General features: G+C 44.1%; 1 protein-coding gene across 1 annotated transcript in view; it reads right to left on the reverse strand.

Annotated features, from left to right (window-relative positions):
* LOC135212695 (FHF complex subunit HOOK interacting protein 2A-like) overlaps positions 1 to 24,914 on the reverse strand; it is a 177,018-nt gene that overhangs the window by 123,609 nt on the left and 28,495 nt on the right. Inside the window, exons 3-5 of the mRNA XM_064246378.1 lie at positions 12,125 to 12,271; positions 10,103 to 10,321; positions 2,424 to 2,546 (exon numbers count right to left, since the gene is read on the reverse strand). Coding sequence (XP_064102448.1) covers positions 2,424 to 2,546; positions 10,103 to 10,321; positions 12,125 to 12,271 — 489 coding nt within the window. The remainder of the gene's footprint in view (positions 1 to 2,423; positions 2,547 to 10,102; positions 10,322 to 12,124; positions 12,272 to 24,914) is intronic.

The raw sequence follows: 24,914 nt of genomic DNA on the forward strand, positions 1-24,914 counted from the left end.
CAAGGACGCATCTCCTGTGACGATATTATCAAGAATACTAAGATAATAGGGAGGGCTCCCGACCAGCAACATTTACGACTAACCGAGGCACTCCTTGTACAACAAGAAAAGCCCTCACTAAATATGACACAGGAAGTGTTCTTCCTCCCAACCAACTTAGGAAGAAATATGAATATAAATAATAACATAAATAATACCAGACCAATCGACACCCCAACCCAAGAATACCAGATGAGATGAGCAGCTCAGCCAATGAAAATTCGAGCCGCCGTGACATCACATGTCATGCAACGCCCAGAGATGTCATCCCCCATCCTCAGCAGTCTGCCAACAGTTGCAACAGCACAACCTTCAATAATGTGCATACTATCTTGAAAGAAACTTTCTTGAACCAACAGAAGGAACGCACTGCGCCACCAACCAATGAAAAATCAGCGACTGGTTAACACCTTGCTGACCTACCACTATATATTGAGTAAATCCTGACAGCATCTACAGTCTACTCTGATACTTGGATAATACTGAGAGAAACGTTGGCCACTACAAGAATTCAACTAGCCCAACATTGCTTATGCATACCTAGACCTATCTATTTACTTTCTGTAATAAATAAATTGTAATAAAACAATATCCCTGAAATTTACTCCTCCTGACAAATCATATCGCCACAATACTTGCCAGTTGTAATAGCAGAGAGAAAGCAGTTATTATAAAAATAGAGAAGACTATTTACAAGTTAAATGCAAATGATGCAGCAATATCTTTCAATAATAATAATAATAATAATAATAATATTGGTTGCTGCTTCAGCACTATTAATCTTGTAGAGAGTCTTCTCTATTTTTCTGATGACAGCTTTCTCTCTGTTGCTTAGACTGGCAAGCAACTCACCAAAGGGCATGATAAAATTTGGTTGAGTCATTTTGGTATTTATTATTGCTCAAACTATGCTCTCTCTCTCTCTCTCATCGGAAGAGCCCCTGACCCACGACGCCTGCGCCTCCTAGAAGCGCTTTTTATTCTTGAGCAAAAGCCTCCCCTCAACACCACTCAAGAAGCGTTCCTGATACCGACGTGTGTGAAGAGGACCACGCCCCTCCCTCCCAATGAAAGTGCCAACATGCATGAGATCGCCAACACTGGACATGACGCACATAATGAAAATAATACCAGGGGTGACATCACTCAGGTAGAAGTCAAACAAGAGGCTCCCAGTAATATTCCCCGCCTGAGGAGGTCCGTAAGACTCAAGAAAGCTCGCTGGATGAATCACCTTCCCAGGAACCAATAAATTCAGCCTGCCCCAGGGGTTCTCCAGACCGTACTCGAGAGCCCGCAAAAACAGGATATAAGAAGGACTCACCAATGGAATTCAGTCCCTTAGCAGTCATCGCTGGAAAATGTCCTGTAGATCTGGACAAAACATCGTGTTGGAGAGAGAGAGAGAGAGAGAGAGAGAGAGAGAGAGAGAGAGAGAGAGAGAGAGAGAGAGAGAGAGAGAGAGAGAGAGAGAGAGAGCATTGTATAAGCAATAATAAACACCAAAATGACTCAACCAAATTTTACCATTCCCTTTGGTGCATTGCTCACCAGTCTAAGCAACAGAGAGAAAGCTGTGACCAGAAAAATAGAGAAGGCTCTCTCTATAAGATTAATAGTGCTGAAGCAGCAACCATTTTTAACAAAACTTGCCTACAAGAGGGTCTCCTTCTGAAATAATAATAATAATAATAATAATATAATGTGATAGAAAACAATCAGGCAAAGGTTCTCTGGGACTATGGTATCAGAACAGATAGGGTGATACATGCCAATAGACCAGACATGACGTTGATTGACAAAACCAAGAACAGAATATCACTCATTGATGTTGCAATACCGTGGGACACCAGAGTAGATGACAAAGAACGAAAAAGAATTGATAAGTATCATGACCTGAAAATAGAAATAAGAATGATAAGGAAATTGTACCCATAATCATAGGAACACTAGGCACGATCCCAAGATCCCTGAAAAGGAACCTGCAAAAAATAGATGCTGATGTAGCTCCAGGACTCATGCAGAAGAGTGTGCTACTAGAAACAGCACACAGTGGGAAGTGTTGGACTCCTAACTAGGCAGGAGGCAACCCAGAACCACACACTATAAAAACCATCCGGTCAAATAGGATAACTGTTATGGGAAAAGAATAAAAAATAAATAAATAAAACAAAAATAAATAATAATAATAATAAAAGTCACCAATTGTACTGGATCTTTGAAAGAAAGTTACCATCAATGTTTTGAATAAATGACAACCGACTGATATACTAGTGTTATCCTTTGAGAAAATAAATTTAGATAACAGACCCTGGATGACTAATCGTGCACTAAAGTAGAATAGATAAAAAACCAAAATATACAATGACTGCATAAAAGCATACCTGGATGTACAAAAGAATTATTGTGCAGTCCTGACGTATTTTCTCACAAAGAGTAGACAAAAACTCCATTTCTTCTGCTTCATATGGTGATGCCCGCATTTCACAAACTGCTCTAACCATTGTCTGCATGAAAAAGTTATTACTTTTTGTTGGTTTTCATTATTTAAAAAGAAACTTTAACTTCCACAAGCCTTACATCTAATAATAGTAGACAGATACCTAAAGTTTCAACATCTATAATGCATAACAAGTTTCTCTATATAAACCTAGTAACAAATGCAATACACTACAAATCTTTTACTTACCTGGCAGATATATATATAGCTGTATTTTTCCAGAATCCGACAGAAATTTAAACACTTACGACAGACGCAGTGGGAGTCAGGTGGTTAGTACCCATTCCTGCCGCTGGGAGGCGGGTATCAGGAACCATTCCCATTTTCTATTCATAATTTTTATTTCCACTGTCTCCTGAGGGGAGGTGGGTGGGTACTTGATTATATATATCTGCCAGGTAAGTATGAACAAACTTAATTGTATCATTACAATATAATTTTGTTCATGAAACTTATCTGTCAGATATATATATAGCTGAATCCCACCTTTGGTGGTGGGAGTAGACAGAATAGAAGATTTTAGGAAACATATATATGCAGATAATTGATATCTTGGTTCCTTACCTGTTAGCATAGCTGACTTCGTGGTTACTGCCGCGTAAGTCTGCTTGTGCTACTAGAGTTGCCAGCGAGGTAGAGACCTATAAAGCTGGTGCACTCCAGATGATCTGTCAACAGGGGCGAGACCACGACGTGACTAGACCATTGACCATACAATGAGGGCAACAAAGTAAAACAAAACCACCTGGCGTAGCCTACCAAAGGTATCCCACTTAGACTAAGCTAATGGAAGGGAGATCCGCCGCAGGCGGTCAACCCCACAACCATAACACAAGTTAAAACTCCCCTAACCATTAAAGGATAGGATGAGCGCTACCTCCTGCCCCCAAAACAGTGTCTGCAGCGACGTATGGTCCGAGCGAGTAACAATTTTCGTATGTTGCTTTCACCTCCCGCAGGTAGTGTGAAGCAAACACCGAATTGCTTCGCCAATAAGTGGCGCCCAAAATATCTTTAATTGCCATATTCTTGTGAAAAGCCACCGAAGTAGCAATAGCCCTCAACTCGAGGGCTTTCACTTTTAGAAGCTCCATGTCACTTTCACTACACTTTTCATGTGCTTCCTTAACCGTACTTCTTAAGAAGAACGCCAGTGCGTTCTTCGACATCGGAAGATCTGGTTTTTTCACAGAGCACCACAAGTTCTCCGAAGAGCCTCTGCATGCTCTGGTTTTCTGCAAATAAAACTTGAGAGCCCTGACAGGACACAGGACTCTCTCAGGTTCAGGTCCCACTAGCTCCGACAACCCTTTGATCTCAAACGTCCTCGGCCAAGGGTTGGAAGGGTTCTCGTTCTTTGCTAAGAACGTAGGGCTTAAGGAACAAACTGCACTATGATCCTTGAACCCAATGTGCTTGCTTATGACTTGTATTTCGCTAACCCTCTTCGCCGTCGCCAGAGTGGTTAGGAAAATGGTCTTCTTAGTAAGATTCCTAAGCGAAACTAAATGGAGCGGTTCAAATTGACTCGACATGAGAAACTTAAGTACCACGTCTAAGTTCCACGATGGTACTTTCGGTTGGAGAACTTTCACAGTCTCAAATGATCTAATGAGATCATGAATGTCTCTGTCATTCACCAAGTCGAGTCCTCTATGCCTGAAGACTACAGAAAGCACGCTTCTGTAGCCTTTAATCGTGGGAACGGCTAATTTCGCTTCTTTCCTAAGGTGAAGACGGAAATCTGCTATCTGGCTCACAGAGGTTGAGGTGGAGGAAATGTCCTTCTTTCTGCACCAAATTCTAAAGACAGCCCACTTCAATTGGTAAACTGCGATTGAGGAGGCCCTCCTTGCGGTGGCAATCGCCGTTGCCACAGGTCTTGAAAAACCCCTCGCTCTGGCCAACTTCTTGATAGTCTGAACGCAGTCAGACTCAGATCGGGGAGGTTTTTGTGGTTCCTCTCGAAGTGGGGCTGTCTGAGTAGATCTTTCCTTAGGGGCAGAGTCCTTGGAAAGTCTACCAGGAAGGACATCACCTCCGTGAACTTCCTCATCACTTCCCCGAGGATTTTGAATGGGGGAAAAGCGTAAATATCTAGTCCCGGCCAATTCCACAGTAGGGCGTCTACTGCCACTGCTCCCGGGTCCAGAACTGGGGAGCAATAAAGCGGAAGTCTCTTCGTTCGGGAAGTTGCGAAAACGTCCACATGAGGACGTAACCACAGCTTCCATAATGCCTGGCATACCTCCTGATGAAGGGTCCATTCCGTCGGCAGAAGCTGTCCTTGCCGACTGAGAAGGTCCGCTCGCACGTTTTCCATGCCTGACACGAATCTTGTCAGAATCGTGACGTTTTGCAACTTCGCCCATATCAGGATATTCTTCGCGATGGCGAACAGAGAAGGAGAGTGAGTTCCCCCCTGTTTCCTGAGGTATGCCAGGGCTGTGGTGTTGTCCGAGTTTATCTGAACCACTTTGTTAGAGACTTCCTCTTGGAAGAACCTTAGAGCAAGGTAAATCGCTGAAAGTTCTTTTAGATTGATGTGCCAGGACACCTGTTCCCCTCTCCAGGTGCCTGACACTTCTCTCCCTCCTAGCGTTGCTCCCCAACCCGTGGATGACGCGTTGGAGAACAACACTAGGTCGGGGTTCCGAAGCTTGAGCGAAAGTCCTTCCGCAAGCTTCTTTGGATCCGACCACCATTTGAGGTGCTTTTTCACTTCTTCCGTCAAACACAAGACCTCTTCTAGATCCTGTTTGCGTGACCAATTGCTTGAGAGGAAGAACTGAAGTGGTCGAAGGTGCAACCTTCCCAGAGAAACAAACTTCTCCAGTGAGGAAATGGTCCCCAGCAGATTCATCCATTCCCTCACCGAGCATGTTTCCTTCCCTAGAAAGGCTGACACTTTGTCTGGGCATTGAAGTTGTCGCCCCTGGGACGGAAAAGCCCGAAAAGCCACTGAGTCCATCTGAATCCCCAGATAGACTAGGGATTGAGAAGGAGTCAGATGCGACTTTTCGAGGTTCACCAGAAGTCCCAGGGACCTCGCTAACGACAAAGTCGTGTGAAGGTCCTTCAGACACCGGTCTTGCGATGAGGCTCGAATAAGCCAGTCGTCTAGGTAGAGAGAGATCCTTATTTCCGCAAGATGGAGCCACCTCGCAACGTTCTTCATAAGAACGGTGAACACCATAGGCGCCGTGCTGAGACCGAAGCAGAGTGCCCTGAACTGAAATACCTTCCCTTTCAGGACAAACCGCAGGTATTTTCTTGATCGGGGATGGATGGGGACGTGAAAGTATGCGTCCTGAAGGTCTAATGAGACCATCCAATCCCCCGGTCTTAAGGCTGCAAGCATGGATTGAGGTGTTTCCATCTTGAACTTCTGCTTGGTAACGAAGCGATTTAGACTGCTGACATCCAGAACGGGGCGCCACCCCCCTGACTGCTTCGGCACTAGGAACAGACGGTTGTAAAACCCTGGAGAACTCCGGTCGAAGACCTGCTCCACCGCCTGCTTCTCGATCATTTGATCTAGTAGATCGTGAAGCACTTTCCGTTTTTCTCCCTGATACGAAGGAGACAAATCCTTTGGTGTCGAAGACAGCGGGGGTCAGCGGGGGTAACTTCAGGAAAGGAATTCTGTACCCCTTCTTGACGATGTCCAGAGACCAAGCGTCGGCACCTCTCTCTTCCCAGGCTCTCGCGAAATGTAGAAGTCTGGCTCCTACCGGTGGCTGAAGGACTTCCCTCTCACTTCTTGCTCTTAGGAGGAGCAGGGGTCTTGCCTCTGAAAGAGCCTCTTCCTCGAGGGGCTGGCTTCGAGGAAGAAGCAGATCAAAAGGGCTTCGATTTCTTCAAAGCAGAGGACCCAGAAGACGAAGTAGTTGTAGGCTTCCTAGAAGACTGCGCCAGAAGGTCTTGGGTTGCTTTCTCCTGGAGAATGGCGGCTATGTCCTTTACCATAGACTGGGGGAAGAGATGTTCTGAGAAAGGCGCGAAAAGAAGATCCGCTTTTTGCGCTGGCGAGACCGACTTTGCGGTAAAATTGCAAAAGAGTGCTCTTTTCTTAAGCAGTCCCGTGCTGAAATGAGCAGCCAATTCCTCAGAGCCATACCTGACGGCCTTGTCCATACAAGACAATACACTGGACAGCTCCCCCAGACTGATGGAATCAGAACTCCTGGACCTGGCATCCAAAACTCCTAGGCACCAGTCAAGAAAATTAAAGACCTCTAGTGTCCTGAAGAGGCCTTTAAGGTGAAAATCAAGCTCACTATGTGTCCAAGAGACTTTGGAAGCAGACAGAAAAGATCTTCTGGCGGCATCCACAATACTACCAAAGTTTCCTTGAGCCAAGGCTGGAAGCTTAACTCCGACGTTTTCTCCCGTCTCGTACCACATACCAGCTTTGCCACAAAGTCTTGAAGGTGGTAAAGCAAAAGAAGTCTTGCCTGAAGCTTTCCTCTTTTCCATCCAATAGTGGACCTTGCGAAAAGCTTGCTTCGTAGAAAGAGACTTCTTCTTTTTCACAAAGCCCGAGATCTTAGTAGCTTTGGATGACGAAAACTGAGAGGGAGGAGTACGTGGAGCTTCAGGCTGAAAAGTGTCTGCAAAGACTGACTGTAGCAGACGAGTTAAAACCTTGTAGTCCGTCGAGACTGGAGCTAACTGCTGTTCTTCGTCCACTTCGACGAAAGCGTCACTAATTTCCTCTTCAGACACTGGAGAAGTCGGAGGAAGTAAGGAAGAGTCACGAGCTTTCTCAAAAGAGAAAGAGCGGCGAACAGGAAGAGTTCCCGCTTCCACTTGCACTTGCGGTGGTGGAAAACTGACGTCCGTAGGCACGCACTTGGCGTCCGATGCCAATCTTCTGGCGCCGACTGAAGTGCGCTCGACAGCTACAGGTGCACACCTGGCGTCCACTGGCGCACGCCAAGCGTCCACTGTAACGCGCTGAGCGTCCACTGGCGCTCGCTTAACTTGCACCGAATCATGCTCGGCGTCCACCGAATCATGCTCGGCGTCCACTGAAGCGCGCTTGACTTTCACAGAAGCACGCTCGGCATCTAAAGAAACGCGCTTCCTATCTACATGTTTCATAGTAGCGGATACAACCGCTTCTCGAGAGCGAGAAACGAATTTCTCACCTCCTCTAGAGATTTGCTGGGGAGCAGAACGAACTCTAGAGGGAGACTCAAACGGAGAGAGAGACGAGCGAGGAGAGGGAGAGGGAGAACGCCTCGACCTCTTCACAGGAAGATTGTCATCCTTTCTACGGTGACGTGGAAAAGTCTCTCTCGAAGAAATAACATCTCGAAGTTGCTGCTGAAGCGACTGGAGAATCTTGCTTGTAGGTGAAGCCTCCTTTTCTGGGGGGGGGGCTGATCCTGTGAGCAGGCGAGTGGCGAGGGGACGCCTTCTTCCTACTCCCAGGAACCGCCACTTCACGCACCTTAGAGCGACTGCGGCGCTCGAAAGAATCATCTAGGAAAGACTCTGCCTCCGAAGAATCCTTACGCTTCTTCTGCGGAGGAAAAGCAGCAAACGCACTATCAGGCGAAGAGCAAAGTTCCGGAGAACAACTTGGACGTGAAGCGTCCCGAACACGAGCCGTCCTTTTCAGCGGACGTGATGCGGCATGAGAGCTCCACCCCTTGCGCGGGGAGGAAGCTTCCAAAGAGGAAAAGCACTCCTTGAGAAGACGTGCATGCGCACGCTCCTTGGCAGTCTGGGTAGGTTCGTCAGAAGCTGCCGAAGGCACGCCAGATCAGTGGGGGTTCCTCGTAACCCTCCTTCAACTTTCGACATGCTCTCTCCCCGTAACCTGGGAGTCAAGCAGAGGTCTAGGTCTAGAGGCGGAATGAGGCCGATCTGACGCACCCTCCACTACACAAGGGGCACTTTCACTGCACTTTTCTTCACTTTTGCTCTCCAGAGCTAACACTTTTGATTCTAAGTTACGAATCGATTCAAGAATTAGCGATAAAGTCTTACCAACTACCGACACTGCTTCAGGGGCCGGAGGCAACACTACAGGGGTAGGAGCATAATCTACAGAAGGAGGGTTAGCAGGAGAATCATTAAAATCTTGCCTACCTGAAACACTCCTGGAGGAAGACCTCCTTAACCTATCTCGCTCAAGTTTCTTAAGATAGGTTTCATACGCCTTCCACTCAGACTCTGTTAATCTTTCATACTCCTTACAACGACTTTCAAACGTACATTCATTCCCCCTGCAAACCTTACAAACAGAATGTGGGTCTACTGAAGCTTTCAGTAGCCTACCTCTACATTCAGACATAGAACAAAATCTAGCGCTAGTTGAACTAGACCCTGACATCTTGATCAAAGAAAAATCAAAACCAAAATCAAATCAATCCAAAGTCAACGTGTGCCAAGCCACCGATCCAATTCAGATACCAAAGAAAAAACCAAAAGGGATACTCAAGTAGCTAGTAAGTTTCCAAAATCTGGACGAAGGTGCAGCAAACGTTGTTTACAGCACCGGCGACAGAAAAATTATGTATAGAAAATGGGAATGGTTCCCGATACCCGGATCCGAGCGGCGGGAATGGGTACTAACCACCTGACTCCCACTGCGTGTGTCGTAAGTGTTTAAATTTCTGTCGGATTCGGGAAAAATACAGCTATATATATATCTGACAGGTAAGTTTCATGAACAAATTACATTTATGTATGTATTTTCAATTTACTCATTTCATGAATATAAAGTTGTCCTAAACAGTTACTTCTTCAGATTTGGCTAACATAAAATTTTACAATTACTGTAGTATTGAAACAAAAGCTTAAAGTTATTTAAATTATATAAATGCTTTCATAAATCCAAGAAAAATCAGTAGCATTTGGGGATTTAGTATGTAACCCAGTTTGCTACTTGACCCAGGGATTGGTTTGTATATTTTCTTTTCTCTTTTTTGTTATACCAGAAAAAATAAATGTCGAAACCAACTTCAGGATAGCTCAGACATGTATGCAAAGTACTGTAATAGGTTTACTGGTGTGTTGAAACAAATTAATATTACTGATTAAAACAATCTCACAATGCTACATGATGTATCCTTATCTTTTTTTAGTACAGTTTTAACACTGCTCTAAATTTCAAGATTTCTAAAATTTAAATAATGAATGCATCCTCAAACATACATACATACAATCAAATAATATGCATACTTAATACCATTTGTAGTACATAAGTTAATGAATTAAAACATTACATAAAGAATAACTGGTAACTTTTCAATGGTTTAGCTTGAAAACATAGTACTGGCCTCGGGTGTTAGCATATTGGTTTAATTATATTACCATTCAAACAAATGTGGTTTTCAAGTTTGCTGCTACTAAGCATTGACCTTCATAGACCCTAACAGCAAGGTGCAAGTGACAATGCTTGCAAGTACTGCTATTCATAAACAGGTAATTTTAAGTGAAAGGCTAACAAAGAATAAGTATAACTGGTCATATACAATATGTATAGAGCTTTATAACTAAGCCAATAAAACTATGGAGATAATTGCTAACAAGATACACTTTCCTTACCTGCAATGGCTTATGAATAGGGGCATGATGAAGGTGTGAATGGTGAAGATGATTCAACACCCCTACCAAGAAAACATAGGCATGTTGGCGTATTCCTAAGGGACGATCAGCTCTGGCATATGAGGCCAATGTTGCAAGCACCTTTTCTTGAATCAAATACTCCATGCATGGACTGAGAGGGCCACCTAACTTTTGCTCTTGTTCTTCTGCTACTAGCAACTTTGAAAGAGATAAAGAAAAAAAGTTTTCAATAAGCTTTAATTTATATGTACTACAGCACATTCTTAAGCATATTATGAAGTTAATAAATTCTTATGATGCAGATCTTACAAATGGTCTCCTTCATTAAATATAAAACCTACACACATGCTAAGATCAGCAACTAAAGCACTACCTTATGCAAAATTTAGAAAAATTTATCCAAAAAGTGATTTATCAGACAAAGCACACAGAAAATTTATCATATTACAACATAATACATAACTTTCTTGGGAGCATGGCCAAACTATAATTTCTTAAGTCCATACTCAGTTGGTCAAAAAACAAACAGTAATACATAATCTGTCAGCATTATTTAAAATTAAATTCAAAGGATCATCGTACTAGTACTCATTTATAATCCATAAAGCTGAGATGAAGCTTTTACTTGTTGAGCACAAAATACTTTCAGCCGAAAGTCTGCAAAGAAGAAAATTAATAACAAAATATAGACAAAGGTTTTCTTTTCATTTCTTGTCTCTCCATTTTTTGGAATAAATTTATGTACTTTTGTAGAAACATTTACCAAAGAGGATTGTTTCCAAACTTCTAGTACATTTCTATACAGTATCAATTCTTTTAAAAGTAAAGCTACTCTCATATATATATTTTCTCTTAAAACATCCCAGACATCACAGTCTTTTGTTTTATAGATAAAAAAAGCAAGCAATATTAGTTTACCACATATACCACCTGAACCCACAGGTACACAACAATTACCTGCCTCATATTTTGTACACTAAATGAAGGTTATGACTTGAATGAAAGAATGTTTGATTTTACAAAAAAGACTACGTACAAAGTAATCACTCATTAGTGTATATACAGTACAAGTATAACCTGAATTTAGGAGTGAAAGTTTAAGTACAGTGGTCCCCCAGTATTCGCGGGGAATGCGTACCAGACCCCCCCGTGAATAGTTAGAACCCGCGAATGTTTGGAACCCCTATAAAAATGCTAAAAACAGCCTATTTTGTTAGTTAAAACTCAAGAAAAACCCACTAAAAATTTTCATACATGGTTTTTTTAATAGTTTTATCACAACAAGTGCAATTTATGATGAAATTCATCAAAAAAACCAGGAATTTGTGGATATTTACCATAGAAAAATACTGCGAATGCACGAATTTTCCGCGAATAATGCAGGGAAACGTTCCCGAGAGAAATCCGCGGATGTGTGAGTTCGCGAATCTGGAGAACGTGAATACGGGGGGTCCACTGTACGTAGATAATTATGATTTGTAGGACATAGTATTAATAATAGCAACTTTTGTGAAAATATCACAACAGCAATTTGTTCATATGCGGAACAAACCTTTGGTCTTAACCATAGAATAATCTCCAAACTTAAATTAGTACTGACTCCTCACGTCATATTACTAAAACTGAAACTTTTCATGACTCAAAAAATCTGTAACAGGAAAAATGATATTCTATGAAGAAATCTGACTTTTCTCCAAGAACAATTAATGCTGACAGTCTTCATCATACAACAGGTGTTGTATGCTGATTATGCAGTGTTTAATGTCAGTAATGTTAACCTTAACAAATGTCCAGAGGACAATGTTAAATTTCTTCTAGAAGTGAACTTATGAAAAACACTTACTTTCCTTATAACTTACCTGTACCAACAAACACTCTCTACCGTAAAGACTTACAAAATACAGAAAATATCAATGCTCCTCATACCATAATACAAATAACAAACTAATCATTACATAGCAGAAACCGAGTTAATAAATACTACTATTCTAGCAAACTAACCTTCAACATTTGTGTCAAGTGTCGCGGGACATGTGTTTCCTCCACCGCAGGTGCTTGTCCTTCGAGCTCTCGACATCTTTGACACACAATTGTTAGTTGTGTCCAGTGGTATCTCAAGTCTTCCACACGTGGACAAGGAGGAGCAACCTAATTTAAAGGAACGTAAAAGGAAGTCTTATAATAACAGAATGAACATACAAACACAAAACAAAATGATGATTAGCACTCTAAGGGGAAAAATGGTCTTCTCAACTAGATCCCTAGTCAGAGTTACTGTTTTTAATGCTCCTTCAACTATTCTGTCTTGAACAGCACATTTCAAAATTGGTTTTGGCAGGTGTTTTATAAATGGATAACCTTCCTTACTCCAACTCTCCCTATGTACCCACCCAAGCTTGGGACCAGCATTGAGCTGGGCTGGCTTGTCCCCAAGTTGCTAGGTTTTTAAAGTGAAAAATCATGATTATCCAATACAAATTACATATGTGGTAAAGGCAAACCAATGCTTCATTCAGTGAAGGATATATTCAGACTTAAAACCAGAGTATCCTTCATAAGAAGAGGGACAGTTAGCAAATACGAAGGCATTCCTTCTGTTAAAATCAACCTATCTACTCATGATGTGATCCCAACAATACATCCTACATTTCAACCCCAGTTCAGTAAATGAACACTTGTTCTACCAAAAGAGACCAAATTAATAATGAACTAAAAATAAGATAGAATTACACATTAATACAGTAACTGTGTATTGATAGCATAGTAATTATTATAAATAAATGACAGATTATAAGAAATGGAGGGGGAGAAGATTACTAAAACCTAGATGACTTAAGAAAAATTGAGGGAATAAAAGTAAACAAAGGATCACAACAAATGAGTTCATTTGTTTCATGAAATAATACTGTCAAATTAATATACACATATTAAGATTGCCAATAAACTATAAAAAAATGTTTCTACACAAATAAACGAAATGCAAAAACTTATTAGTTATAGTGGCTATGATAATTTTTTCATGATGAGATCTCTTGCAAAGGGTAGGCCAGTCTTTTAAGATAACTTAGGTCTTCTTCAGGAGTAGTCTCTAAGCCAAGATATAACTTATTGCATCTCCAAACCTCTCCACACTTACAGTGTAATTTTATACATTCATACCAAATTGAAATTTTTATAATAAAATTTTGTATATACTTAACAAATACATAATTCCATAGCTAAAAGTTTCTACCTTGGCCAGTCTAAAAATTCAAACTTTCCAGTAGCACTAGTGACTGCTTTGGTGTAGGTAACCAGTCCCACCCAATTTCTGGGTACCAGGAGAAACAACTAGGCAGAGAGCTTCAATTTGTTTATGCCCTTTATGTCCAAGCTAAGGGAGGAGGGAGGGCTCTGATCATGTAATTACTTGGTAAGCAGTATATACAAAACTTTATTTTATTATATAAAAATGTCATTTTTGTACACAGTCAACCCCCCATAATCCCAGACTCACGTATTCACAGATTTCTCTCTAGAACATATATCCTTCTTATTTGCGGGAAATTTGCCTATTTGCAGTATTTTACTATGAGAAATATCCAGAAATTCCTTTTTTTTTTATCAATTTCATCATGAAATGCAGTTTTTGTGATAAAACTACTAAAAAACCCAGTATAAACATTTTTAGTGGGTTTATCTTGATTTTTAACTAACAAAAAGGCAGTTTAAAGCATTTTCATAGGGATTTCAACTATTCATGGATTCTAGTTATTCGCAGGGGCGTCTGATACCCATTCCCCCTCAATAAGGGGTAACACTGTAACTTGCCAACTAATTACATAGCTGACTCCAGACTGAGCTGAGGTGGGATCTATGGACATACTACTCTACTTAAAACCATTAAATGAGATCATAGAAAAATGCCGCCTCTGGTCGATACTCCTCTTGACCTATAATGGGCATGGCTGCAGAGCCCAGAGTTGCCCCTACATAAGTGGGAACTTTGCAGTAAGAGAAGTACACCCGTAGCTAGCAAAAAAAAAAAAAAAAAAAAAAAAAAAAAAAAAAAAAAAAAAAAAAAAAAAAAAAAAAAAAAAAAAAAAAAAAAAAAGAGATGCCCTTGCCTGGGCTTCCCATAAAAACTCAATACAGAAGACCTCCTATGCTTCCTCTTCTGACACCATAGATAAAGGCCCTAATGCACTGCAATTTTCATATATAGTCTCCGCGTTCTTGAGATAGCGCGCCACGAAAACCAACTTGCATTTCCAGAAGGTTGATTGGAGGGTATTCGACAAGGACATATTATGCCCGAAGGCAAGGAAGGTAGTAACGAACCAGACCTCACGGGCCTTTACTTTACATGTCGGTAAGACATTGTCTCTAATCTGGGAGTGGGATTAGAAATCAGGCTGCTCAGGAAAAAGGAAAGAGCGTTCTTGGAAAGAGGGCGCAAAGGGTTCTTCACCAAGCACCATAGGTTGTTTGGTTCCCTAATTTTCTGTGTCCTATGGAGATAAATCTGATGGCTCTTACTGGGCACAGAAGCCTTTCCTCTTCTTCTGCTCCAAGGAGATCTGTTCAATTCTTAACAGTGAAAGAAAGGGGCCAAAGTCTAGAAGGGTCCTCGTTCTTGGCCAGGAACCAAAGAGAGAGGGAACAAACTGCATTTCCTTGAGAAAAACCAACACTCTGATTGATCACTTGCAGGTCAATAACACATTCGGCAGTGGACAAGGCTGCTAGGCAAAGAGTTTTCTTGGTAAGGTTCCTCAAAGAGACAGTCCGAAGCAGTTCACAAGTCTAATAGTGGATGTAACAAGCTTTCTGGAGGTCCTCAGATATAGTAGAAAATCAGCTACTTGACCTAAAGATGTTTCAGCAGATGAGATGTTATGGCAGCTACACTATCTTCTGAAAACTGTCCATTTGAACTGATAGCGCTCACTAGAAGAAGGTCGCCTGCATCCAGCAACAGCTTCTGCAGCCAATTTAAAAAAAACTCTTCGCCCTGACGAGGCGCTTGACAGTCTGAAGCCTGCCAGGGTCAAAGTGGACAACCCTTGGTGGAACCTGGAGAAGTGGGGCTGTCTGAACAGCGACAGTTTTTGTGCCAGGAGTCTCGAAAAGTCCACCAACAGATTTAGTATATCTGGGAACCATTTTTTCCTTGGTCAAATCAGTGCCACTAGATCATGGAAACATCTTGATGATAACTCAACTTGTTGATCACCTCCCTGATCCATACTGAAGGGAGGGAAAGCATATATGTACAGGGGTCCCCCTGTATTCATACCCCCCGTGAATAGCCAGAACCCGCGAATAGTTGGAACCCCTATAAAAAAGGGATTTTGACGTAGGAAAAATCTATTTCTGGGTGATTGGCTCGTGTCGCCCTATGAAAGTATCCTTAATATCATTCTTTCTAGGCAAAATTAATCTAAAATTACCAGAGAAAAACAAAATTAAGAAAATGTCAGTAAAACTGACTCGCTCACTCTATAAAAGAAGTGTCGGTATGAGAATAAGGGCGAGTGGGAACACTACCACGAGTCATCCACCATTTAGATCTTCCAATCTAAAATCCCCACCAGAGAGAGCTGATACTAAAGGGTGATGCGGCCGCTACTACTACTACTACTGACGTGGCGTCAGCAGCGCCCCTAGCGGTCATCCTTAATCTATGAACATCTTGTCCTGCAGGGTGGGTAAACAAAGACAGGGTGGGTTTCATAGGGCGACACGAGCCAATCACCCAGAAATAGATTTTTCCTACGTCAAAATCCCTTTTCTGGGCTCAGCTCGTGTCGGCCTATGAAAGAGTACCAGAGAAACAGACAAGATGGGAATAAGGACAAATGAAAATCAGTTGTAAAAAAGAGGTATATAATATAAGTGAATCAGGGACATTACATAATACAAACTAAGTACTTAAAGCTAACTTATCCTAAACAATGACATGATAAAGAAAGCAAACAATATAAAGTACTTAAAATTAACTTATATTAAACATAGTAATATCCAGTAATGCAATGTAAATTAACACAATAGATTCACTTAAGTAAGATATTTACATAATATACAAACACATTGTGTCCTACCCTAGCATAAAAATAAGGGTAGGGACACTGAAGTACATTATAAGTACATAGTGTGGATGTCCCTAGCAAAAAAATAAGGGACAATCCACCAATATGATCTCAGCGGCTAAGGCTAGAGTATCCGAGTAGCATGGCGATAGGGTGAGGCATGTTGGACGAGGTAGGTAGAAAGGAGACCTGGATCTATACTATGACTACTATACCAGTATCAGGAGAAACAATGTTTCCCGCTGCTACTGCAGAAAATTTTAAAGATTCCAAGGACTTTAGGTAGTGACGTTTAAAGACTGTCGGAGATTTCCATCCAGTATACTTTTTAAGATCCTCAAAGTTCATATGTTGAAAGTAGTTAATTGAGGTGGCCACTCCTCTGATGTCATGTGCTTTAGGAAATGAATCAGGATTGGCTTGTTTAATGAAGTAAAGGATCTGTTGTCTAATTCCTTTTACTGATAAAGTACCACCTTTTTCTCTCATAAAGAGAGAACCTGAGGATCTTGAGGATGTGCGAGATAGAAAGGCTCTTAAAGTTGATACTGGGCAGACAGAAGGATCTTGCGGAAGTGGGATGACTTTCCAAGGAGCCCACCTTGCAAGAGGATCCTCATTTTTAGCCAAAAAACTACGATCCGGAGCAAGCAGAACTTCTCCTGAGGGGAGGAATTCCACATGACCCGCATCTCTGGATAGAGCCAACAGTTCTGAAATTCTAGCTCCTGAAGCTAGGCTTAATAAGAATAACGTCTTTCTAAGAAGCATTATGAATGTACAAGACGAGTTGTCAGTATCTGAGGCTAGTTTGAAGACATCATTTAAGAACCATGAGACTGCAGTAGGCCTTTGAGAAGGTCTAAGTCTAGCACAGGCTTTAGGAATAGACGTAAAGTAAGATTCTGTTAGGTCTATCTGGAAACCCAACTGAAAGATCTTCCTCAAAGCCGATTTATGAGTAGTAATAGTGCTAGCTGCTAAACCTTTTTCAAACAAGGATCTGAAAAAGGATATAGCTAAGTTAACTGTCATGGTTGTAGTGTTTGATTCTTTCAGGAAGGATGCTAATTTTTTAACAGCTGAGTCATATTGTCTAATAGTTGACTCTCTCTTATCTGATTCTAGGAAGAGGATGTTTTGTGGATCAATGTTAGCATCTTTGTTAGCCGCAAACTTCATGAAGTCCATAAAGTTAGGGTCTGAAGAATTCCTGAGGAAGCGAACACAGTCCTCATTTGTACTGATTGTGACAGCTTGGGATTGGGAATCCGTTGAGGTCGGAGACCCAATTCCAGAAGCAGAGGATACCAGTTGCTCTTGGGCCAGTCTGGAGCAATCAGAGCTACTAGTCCCTTGAAAGTCCTCAGCTTGCTTAAGACTTTCAAAAGAAGATTCACTGGAGGAAAGACATAAATTTTCCTCCACTGATTCCAATCTAGCGACAGGGCGTCCGTGGCATAAGCCAGAGGGTCCAGGTTGGGGGCCACGTAGCAAGGGAGCTTGTGGTTCGCTTGTGAAGCGAAGAGATCCACTTGAAGACCTGGGACTCTCCGGCATATCCACTGGAATGACCTGTCGTCCAGGGACCATTCTGATTCCAGAGGGACCGACCGGGACAAAGCGTCTGCTATCACATTTCTTACCCCCGCCAGGTGAGTGGCGGACAGATGCCATTTGTGTTTGTCTGCTAGTGCAAAGATGGCTATCATGACATGGTTCACATGTTTGGATTGTGGACCCCTCCTCTGTTGATGCAATGAACTACCACTGCACTGTCCAAAACTAGTCTTAGATGAGACTTTTTTGGGGAAGAAGTCTCTTCAGGTAAGAAATACTGCCATTGCTTCCAAGACGTTTATGTGGAGCTGGCGGAACTGAACTGACCAAGTCCCCTGAACTTGCTTGAATTGAGAATATCCCCCCCACCCCACCCGGACAGGGAGGCATCCGTGTGAATGGTTAACACTGGAAGGGGATATTGAAGGGGTACTAGTTTGGCCAGGTTCTTCACTTTTGTCCATGGACGGAGCTGATTGCGAAGGATCTGTGGAATTACTGACAACTTGTCTCGAGATTTGTCGTTTGCTCTCGATCGCCAAACTCGGTTTATATCTTTCAGCCTTGCTTTCAGGAGGATGTCTGTCACTGAGGCAAACTGAAGAGAACCTAGGATTCTTTCCTGGTTTCTCCTTGATGTTTGTTTGCATTTGAGAAATTGTTTGACAGACTTGGCTATTTCTTTCCTTTTGACCACCGGAATTGACAGATTGTGGGAAGACAAATCCCATTGGATTCCTAGCCACTGAAAACGAGACTCTGGAGTAAGTCTGGATTTCGTCTTGTTTATCTGGAACCCCAGATGTTCCAGAAATTGAACTACCTTTTTCGTGGCTTTGAGACATTCCTCGACTGTTGGTGCCCAGATCAACCAATCGTCGAGGTATGCTGCTACCATTATCCCTTGAGTTCTCAACTGTTGAACCACCACTTCTGCTATTTTCGTGAATACCCTGGGGGCTACATTCAGACCGAAGGGCATCACTTTGAATGAGAACGTCTGATTTCCTAGTTTGAAGCCTAGGAATGGGCGGAAGTGCCTGGCTATAGGGATATGATAGTATGCGTCTGTAAGATCGATGGAGCATGTGACGGCCCCACGGGGAAGTAAGGTCCTTACTTGCGAGATGGTAAGCATTTTGAACTTGTCGCAACGAATGAAAGAGTTTAGCTTTGACAAGTCTAAGATTACCCTTCTTTTTGTTGAGCCTTTCTTTGGCACGCTGAATAAGCGACCTTGAAATTTTAGATGCTTGACTCTCGCAATAGCTCCTTTCTGAAGGAGTTCCTTCGCCTAATCTGTCAATTCCTTTGATGGTTCCTGATAAAATGATTTGATTGGAGGGGGATCTTTGATCCAACTCCAACCCAATCCCTTGGACACGATGCTCTGTGCCCATTTGCTGAACCCCCACCTGTGAAGGAAGAGGAACAGCCTCCCTCCTACCTGGGGAGCCTCACTGTTGTTGGGCGGGTTGACCTCCGCGCCCTCCTCTGAACTGCCTTCCGCTTGCCGCTCTCCCTGTGCCACGCTGGCGAAAGTGGCCTCTCGCCCTGCTACCTCTCGAAAGCCTATTAAAGGCTGGGTAAGCCTGACCTTCATACATAGAGTTGAAGGCCGGCGAGACTGCGTAGGAGGTTGAGGGTTGTGACTGAGGGGACAACAGGAGGATGGGTTGGGCCTGTTTCGAAGTTGATGGCTGTCCTTGTTGGGTAACTGGGACAGCCTGAACGAACTGCTGTTGCTGCTGATGTTTCTGGTAAGGCTGGAACCTTTTACCAGACTTCTTGAGTTTCTTACCAGCAGCAGGGGCGGATTCTTGCTTCCTCTTAGAAGAGATGCCCCACCTAGCTCTAAGGCTCTGGTTGAGCCTAGCAGCCTCGTGGTGCACCTCATTCACAGCGGACTCTGGGAAGAGGTCCGCCCCCACATGCTGGAAGCCAGGAGTCTATTAGGTTCGTGCCTAATAGTGCACTCCTGCAGAACGTGCTTTCGGCAGTTCCTCCTAGCTTGGAAGAAGTCGAAAGCATCCGTCTGAACTGTTTGGAGCTGAGACTTGGCCAGAATCTTGAATAGCGGTTCTGTGCCATACGACAGTGCCGCCATTTCAGTGATAATTAAGGAGTTGAGGGACCTCCCAAACCTAGTTCGAGCATCGAACTCTGCCTGAATCAAAGTATCAGGCAGTCTTGGAAGCTTTTCGCCAAACTGGTCCATTGCGCAGTCTGGCTTAAGCTTACCAATCGTGAATGTGGCAGGCAAGTTCTCCCACAATTCTCCAAAGGCTGGAAAGAGCGGAGAAGTAGAATCAGCTTCCCTCAGCTGTGGCATGGGCTCATCCTTGAGGACTGCCTGAAGAGTCGCTTCCACTATTTTGGTAGCGAACGGAAGAGAAGCCTCCTCCTCCGTCGCAAAAATAGCGAAAGGACTCTTGAAAGCCTGGAGCTTAGTGTTGTACACTCCCAGTCCTCCAGGCAGTGAACCCATTCCCGCTGTGCGTGCTCTCTACTATATAGCACGTTTTCTCGGGAAATCTTGTCCTCCCTAGTGAGGGCCGCCACGGTCAGCCTAGCATATCCAATGAAAGGCTGAGTTAATCCCGGAGGATAAAACTCGAAGTCCTCAATTCTTCGAGTTCCACACTCCGGGACAGAGATCATACCGTCCTTGAATGGAGCGTAAGCGGCCACTCTCCATGGGTTATCCATGGAGAAGGCTGGTAGCGACTCATATGGAGGTCGCTGGAGAATGCCAGTACCTGCCTACTGGGCGATTGGGTTGAGGAGCCTGAGAAAGCCCAGCTACTCGGTCCTCATTCTCTCTAACTCTGTTAGAGAGATCTTGGATGGATTGGCCCGACTGACTGAGGGTGTTTGACAGCTGCGCAAACATCTGTTCAAACTTGGTTCCAAGGGCGGAGACCTGCGAGCCTACCATCTCTCCTACCTGTTGCATCACCACTGCTGAGAAGGCAGTGGGATCAAAGGCGCTCGGTCCCGCTACTCCAACCGGCGTTGCCGGAGTGGATGCGGTGGAGGCCGGAGAAGGCATTGGCTCGGCTGGAGCGCGAGCCTTCTCCTTAGAAGCCTTGCTTCTAGAGCTCTTGGAGTACGAAGAGCTCGGCTTAGCCTTCACCGCGTCAGCATAGGAAGTCGAAGACTTCTTTACTGAAGAAGACGACGACGACTTCTTAGAAGTCGTCTTGTGGAGGGTCTTCTGTTCTCTCTGTCCCTTCACCTTTGGGGGTACAGAGAGAGCGGGAGAGCGGGCAGGGATCTCAGATCCCGTAAAGCCTTGAAAAGAAGCAGTAGAAGGGACAGGAGAAGATCCAGGAGCGCCCAAGGAAAGACCTTGGGCGCCCGACACACCTACCTCAACCAACAAATCCTCCGCCCCTACCGCCATAGGTTCGATGTTCAGGTCCAAAGTTGCGACGTCTGGGACCGGCTCCTGCGTGGCCGCGGACCCGAACGACTGCTGCACCTCTTGCTGTATGGAAGCGATGAGAGGGGCTGCCGAGATAGGATCAACGTAGCCTGTTGATTTGCCGCCGGGGAAGATCTGAACGGCCAGCTTCTTATCTAAGATGTACGGCTGGCCCTTGGCGGCGTTCTTCCCGAAGCCGCCCACCCAAGCCTTCAGGGTTGCTAGGGCGACTTCCTTCACGGCGGCAGCCTGAAAGAGAAGGCGAAATGAAGCTTCTAGTGGCGGGGACGGGGTTTAACAAGCTTATGACTAAGTGTTATTAGTAATACGATAAAGAAGTCTAAAATCGACTTACCCCTCCCACCAGCTGACTGACAAGGTCATAGCAAATGGTGCAGGCTTCTGGGTGCCAGACGATCATAGCGTTGTGGGTCGTGGCACACGGGGCGTGAGTCCTGCACTCATCGTGGGCGCAGGGGTCGTAAAGCGTCGCGTTACACCCCAGGACCTGACAGTTGGTAGCCTGTAAGTGGAAAGATACATAAGTATCAGGAGAACACTTACAGCCTAACAATTGCTCCGCTGCATGCCGGAGCGTGAAAGTTAGATTAAACCAGAGCCCCGCCATAATACGTGTGGTAACTAGGCGGTTGGAGTTGTCTAAGGCTACGCCGGAGACAAGGGAGAATATCCAACCAGGTGTGGTGGTGAGCCATGAAACCACAACGGAGAACGACGGAGATGGTATACACACAGTTAGTTAATACTAAAATTCACCGTAAAATTAGGGTACATCCTTATATTTATAACGAAATATATATATAAATCTTTTCCCCGTCTACTAGAAGAGTGCCCGGGTAAGAAGCAAGCTCTCCTCCGGTAGCGGGAAAAAGGCAGGATATAGTAGGCAAGCAATAGACCACTAGTAGTGACCACCCCGCCCGCTGGCGGAGCCAGACGAACTATAACCAAAGGGGCCCCGGCTGCAGCGGAGGCTCCGTTCGTTACAGTAGGGGAAAGGTGGGACTGAGCAATGGGGGGGGTTCCCGGCGTAACGCGGCGGGAGAGAGAGAGAGGGGGGGGTGGCCTACTCCTCCCCGTCCCAACAACTACCCGCTCGGTGACCCGGTACCCGAGACAAGTGGTCGCCCTATACCCCAGCTGGGAGGGAGCTCCTGGCCTCCTCAGAGAAAGAGGGAGGAAGGCTACTGTGGTTGTCATGGTAACCAAGGAGTCCCCCAGACCCCTCCCTATACCTGGTAGGGAGGGAAGGGGAAGGGTAAGGTGCTATGGAACACGTGACCGCAAGTGGCCTAAGCCGCGATAGCAACACAACCGTGGAAGGGCCACGTGAACCAGACTGTACCAACACATGGGACATGCACCTAGGCTAGCCTAACACCCTAAATAAAACTAAAAATACATCGTAAAAGATGGAAAAGACACTTTTAGTAAAAGAAAAAGAAGCCCAGGAGGAGGCAAACTGTTCCGAGGAACAGTTGACTACTCGGAGCCAGCGATAGCCGATGAAGAGCAAGAGCCGGGATGCTGGGCCAGAAACACAGAATAGCCCTAAATACCAAACTAAGAGAAATGGTATAGTAATCCCATAAGTATAAGAAGTCCTAGTATGGAAGACCGGGAATTCTTAACAAGAGGCGGCATGGCGCCGCCACGAGTCAACCGGGAGACCATATATGACCTATTAGAAGGAAAATACTGGTCCCTGGAAGACTAAAATACGGTAAAATACTACTTATGAGGCACTTAACTTAGCCGATGCGATGGCAGCACGTTCCATGGTGAATAAAAGAGATAAATCCCAAGAAAACACGGCACGAAAAAAAGCGTACAACGTGTACAGTCTAATGATTAACGATGACCGCTAGGGGCGCTGCTGTCCGTGGCGTCAGTAGTAGTAGTAGTAGCGGCCGCATCACCCTTTAGTATCAGCTCTCTCTGGTGGGGATTTTAGATTGGAAGGTCTAAATGGTGAATGACTCGTGGTAGTGTTCCCACTCGCCCCTATTCTCATACCGACACTTCTTTTATAGAGTGAGCGAGTCAGTTTTACTGACATTTTCTTAATTTTGTTTTTCTCTGGTAATTTTAGATTAATTTTGCCTAGAAAGAATGATATTAAGGATACTTTCATAGGCCGACATGAGCTGAGCCCAGAAATACTTTAAACATGATATTGTTAGTATACAATAAAGTTTTGTACATACTTACCCGGCAGATATATACTTAACTATAGTCTCCGACGTCCCGACAGAATTCAAAACTCGCGGCACACGCGACAGGTAGGTCAGGTGACCAGCCCACTCCCGCCGCTGGGTGGCGGGAATAGGAACCGTTCCCGTTTTCTAACCAGAATTTTTCTATTCCACCTGTCTCCTGAGGGGAGGCTGGGCGGGCCCTTAATCGTATATATCTGCCGGGTAAATATGTACAAAAATGATATTGTTAGTATACAATAAAGTTTTGTACATACTTACCCGGCAGATATGTACATACTTAGCTATAGCCTCCGACGTCCCGACGGAATTCAAAACTCGCGGCACACGCGACAGGTAGGTCAGGTGACCAGCCCACTCCCGCCGCTGGGTGGCGGGAATAGGAACCGTTCCCGTTTTCTAACCAGAATTTTTCTATTCCACCTGTCTCCTGAGGGGAGGCTGGGCGGGCCCTTAATCGTATATATCTGCCGGGTAAGTATGTACAAAACTTTATTGTATACTAACAATATCATTTTTGTACATGCAACTTCCCCGGCAGATATATACTTAGCTGATTGACACCCTTGGTGGAGGGCAAGAGACAGTAACGTACTGATTACTTTTTGATTATAAAAACAGGGAAAACAACATATGTTGTAGGTATATTAACAAAAAACAACCTTGGCTCCTACCTGATATGGAAGAAGACTTCATTGATACTGTCTATGAGTCTGCTTGCCATCAGAGTTACAGAGAGGATGAGACCTGCGACTGATAACCCTTTCGGATCATACCAATGGGGGCTTACCCGCTTACATGGTAGAGCCTTTTCTTGGATCGTACCAATGGGGGCTGACCCACTTACATGGCAGAACCTTGACCTGTATCATACCAACGGGGGCTAACCCTCTTACATGATAGAGCTTTAGGTATTTAAGACAACACAAGGAGCATAACGACCAATCCCGATCACCTGACCACACTAACATGTTAGCACTACGATTTGAAAGGGGTCAACTCCTGCACCCTCTTTCAATCGACCAAAAAATGCACCAAACACCATTAAAAACCCTAACTTAATAAACTAAAAAGGATTGGGTTCAGCTCCCTGTCCCAGCAACGAATCCGCAGATACGTACGCTCCTAGAGTGAAGCACTTCTCGTACGTCACTTGAATGTCTCTCAAGTAATGAGCTGCAAAGACCGAATTGCATCTCCAAAAGGTCGACTCCACTAGAGTCTGTATAGACAAGTTCTTGTGGAATGCCAAAGAGGTAGCGACTGCTCTTACCTCGTGAGCTTTAACTCTAAGAAGGTCCAGTTGTTCTTCTTTACACTGTAAATGGGCTTCCTTGATTACGTCTCTGATGAAGAACGCCTGAGCATTTTAGAGATCTGCCTTCTGGGATCTCTCACTGAGCACCATAAACTTTCCTTACTCCCCTGTAGTTCGTTCTTCCTTTCTATGTAGAACTTAAGGCTTCTCACTGGGCACAGAGCCCTTTCTAGCTCTG

The sequence above is a fragment of the Macrobrachium nipponense genome, chromosome 41 (assembly GCF_015104395.2).
Source record: "Macrobrachium nipponense isolate FS-2020 chromosome 41, ASM1510439v2, whole genome shotgun sequence".
In the NCBI taxonomy this organism is placed as follows: domain Eukaryota; kingdom Metazoa; phylum Arthropoda; class Malacostraca; order Decapoda; family Palaemonidae; genus Macrobrachium; species Macrobrachium nipponense.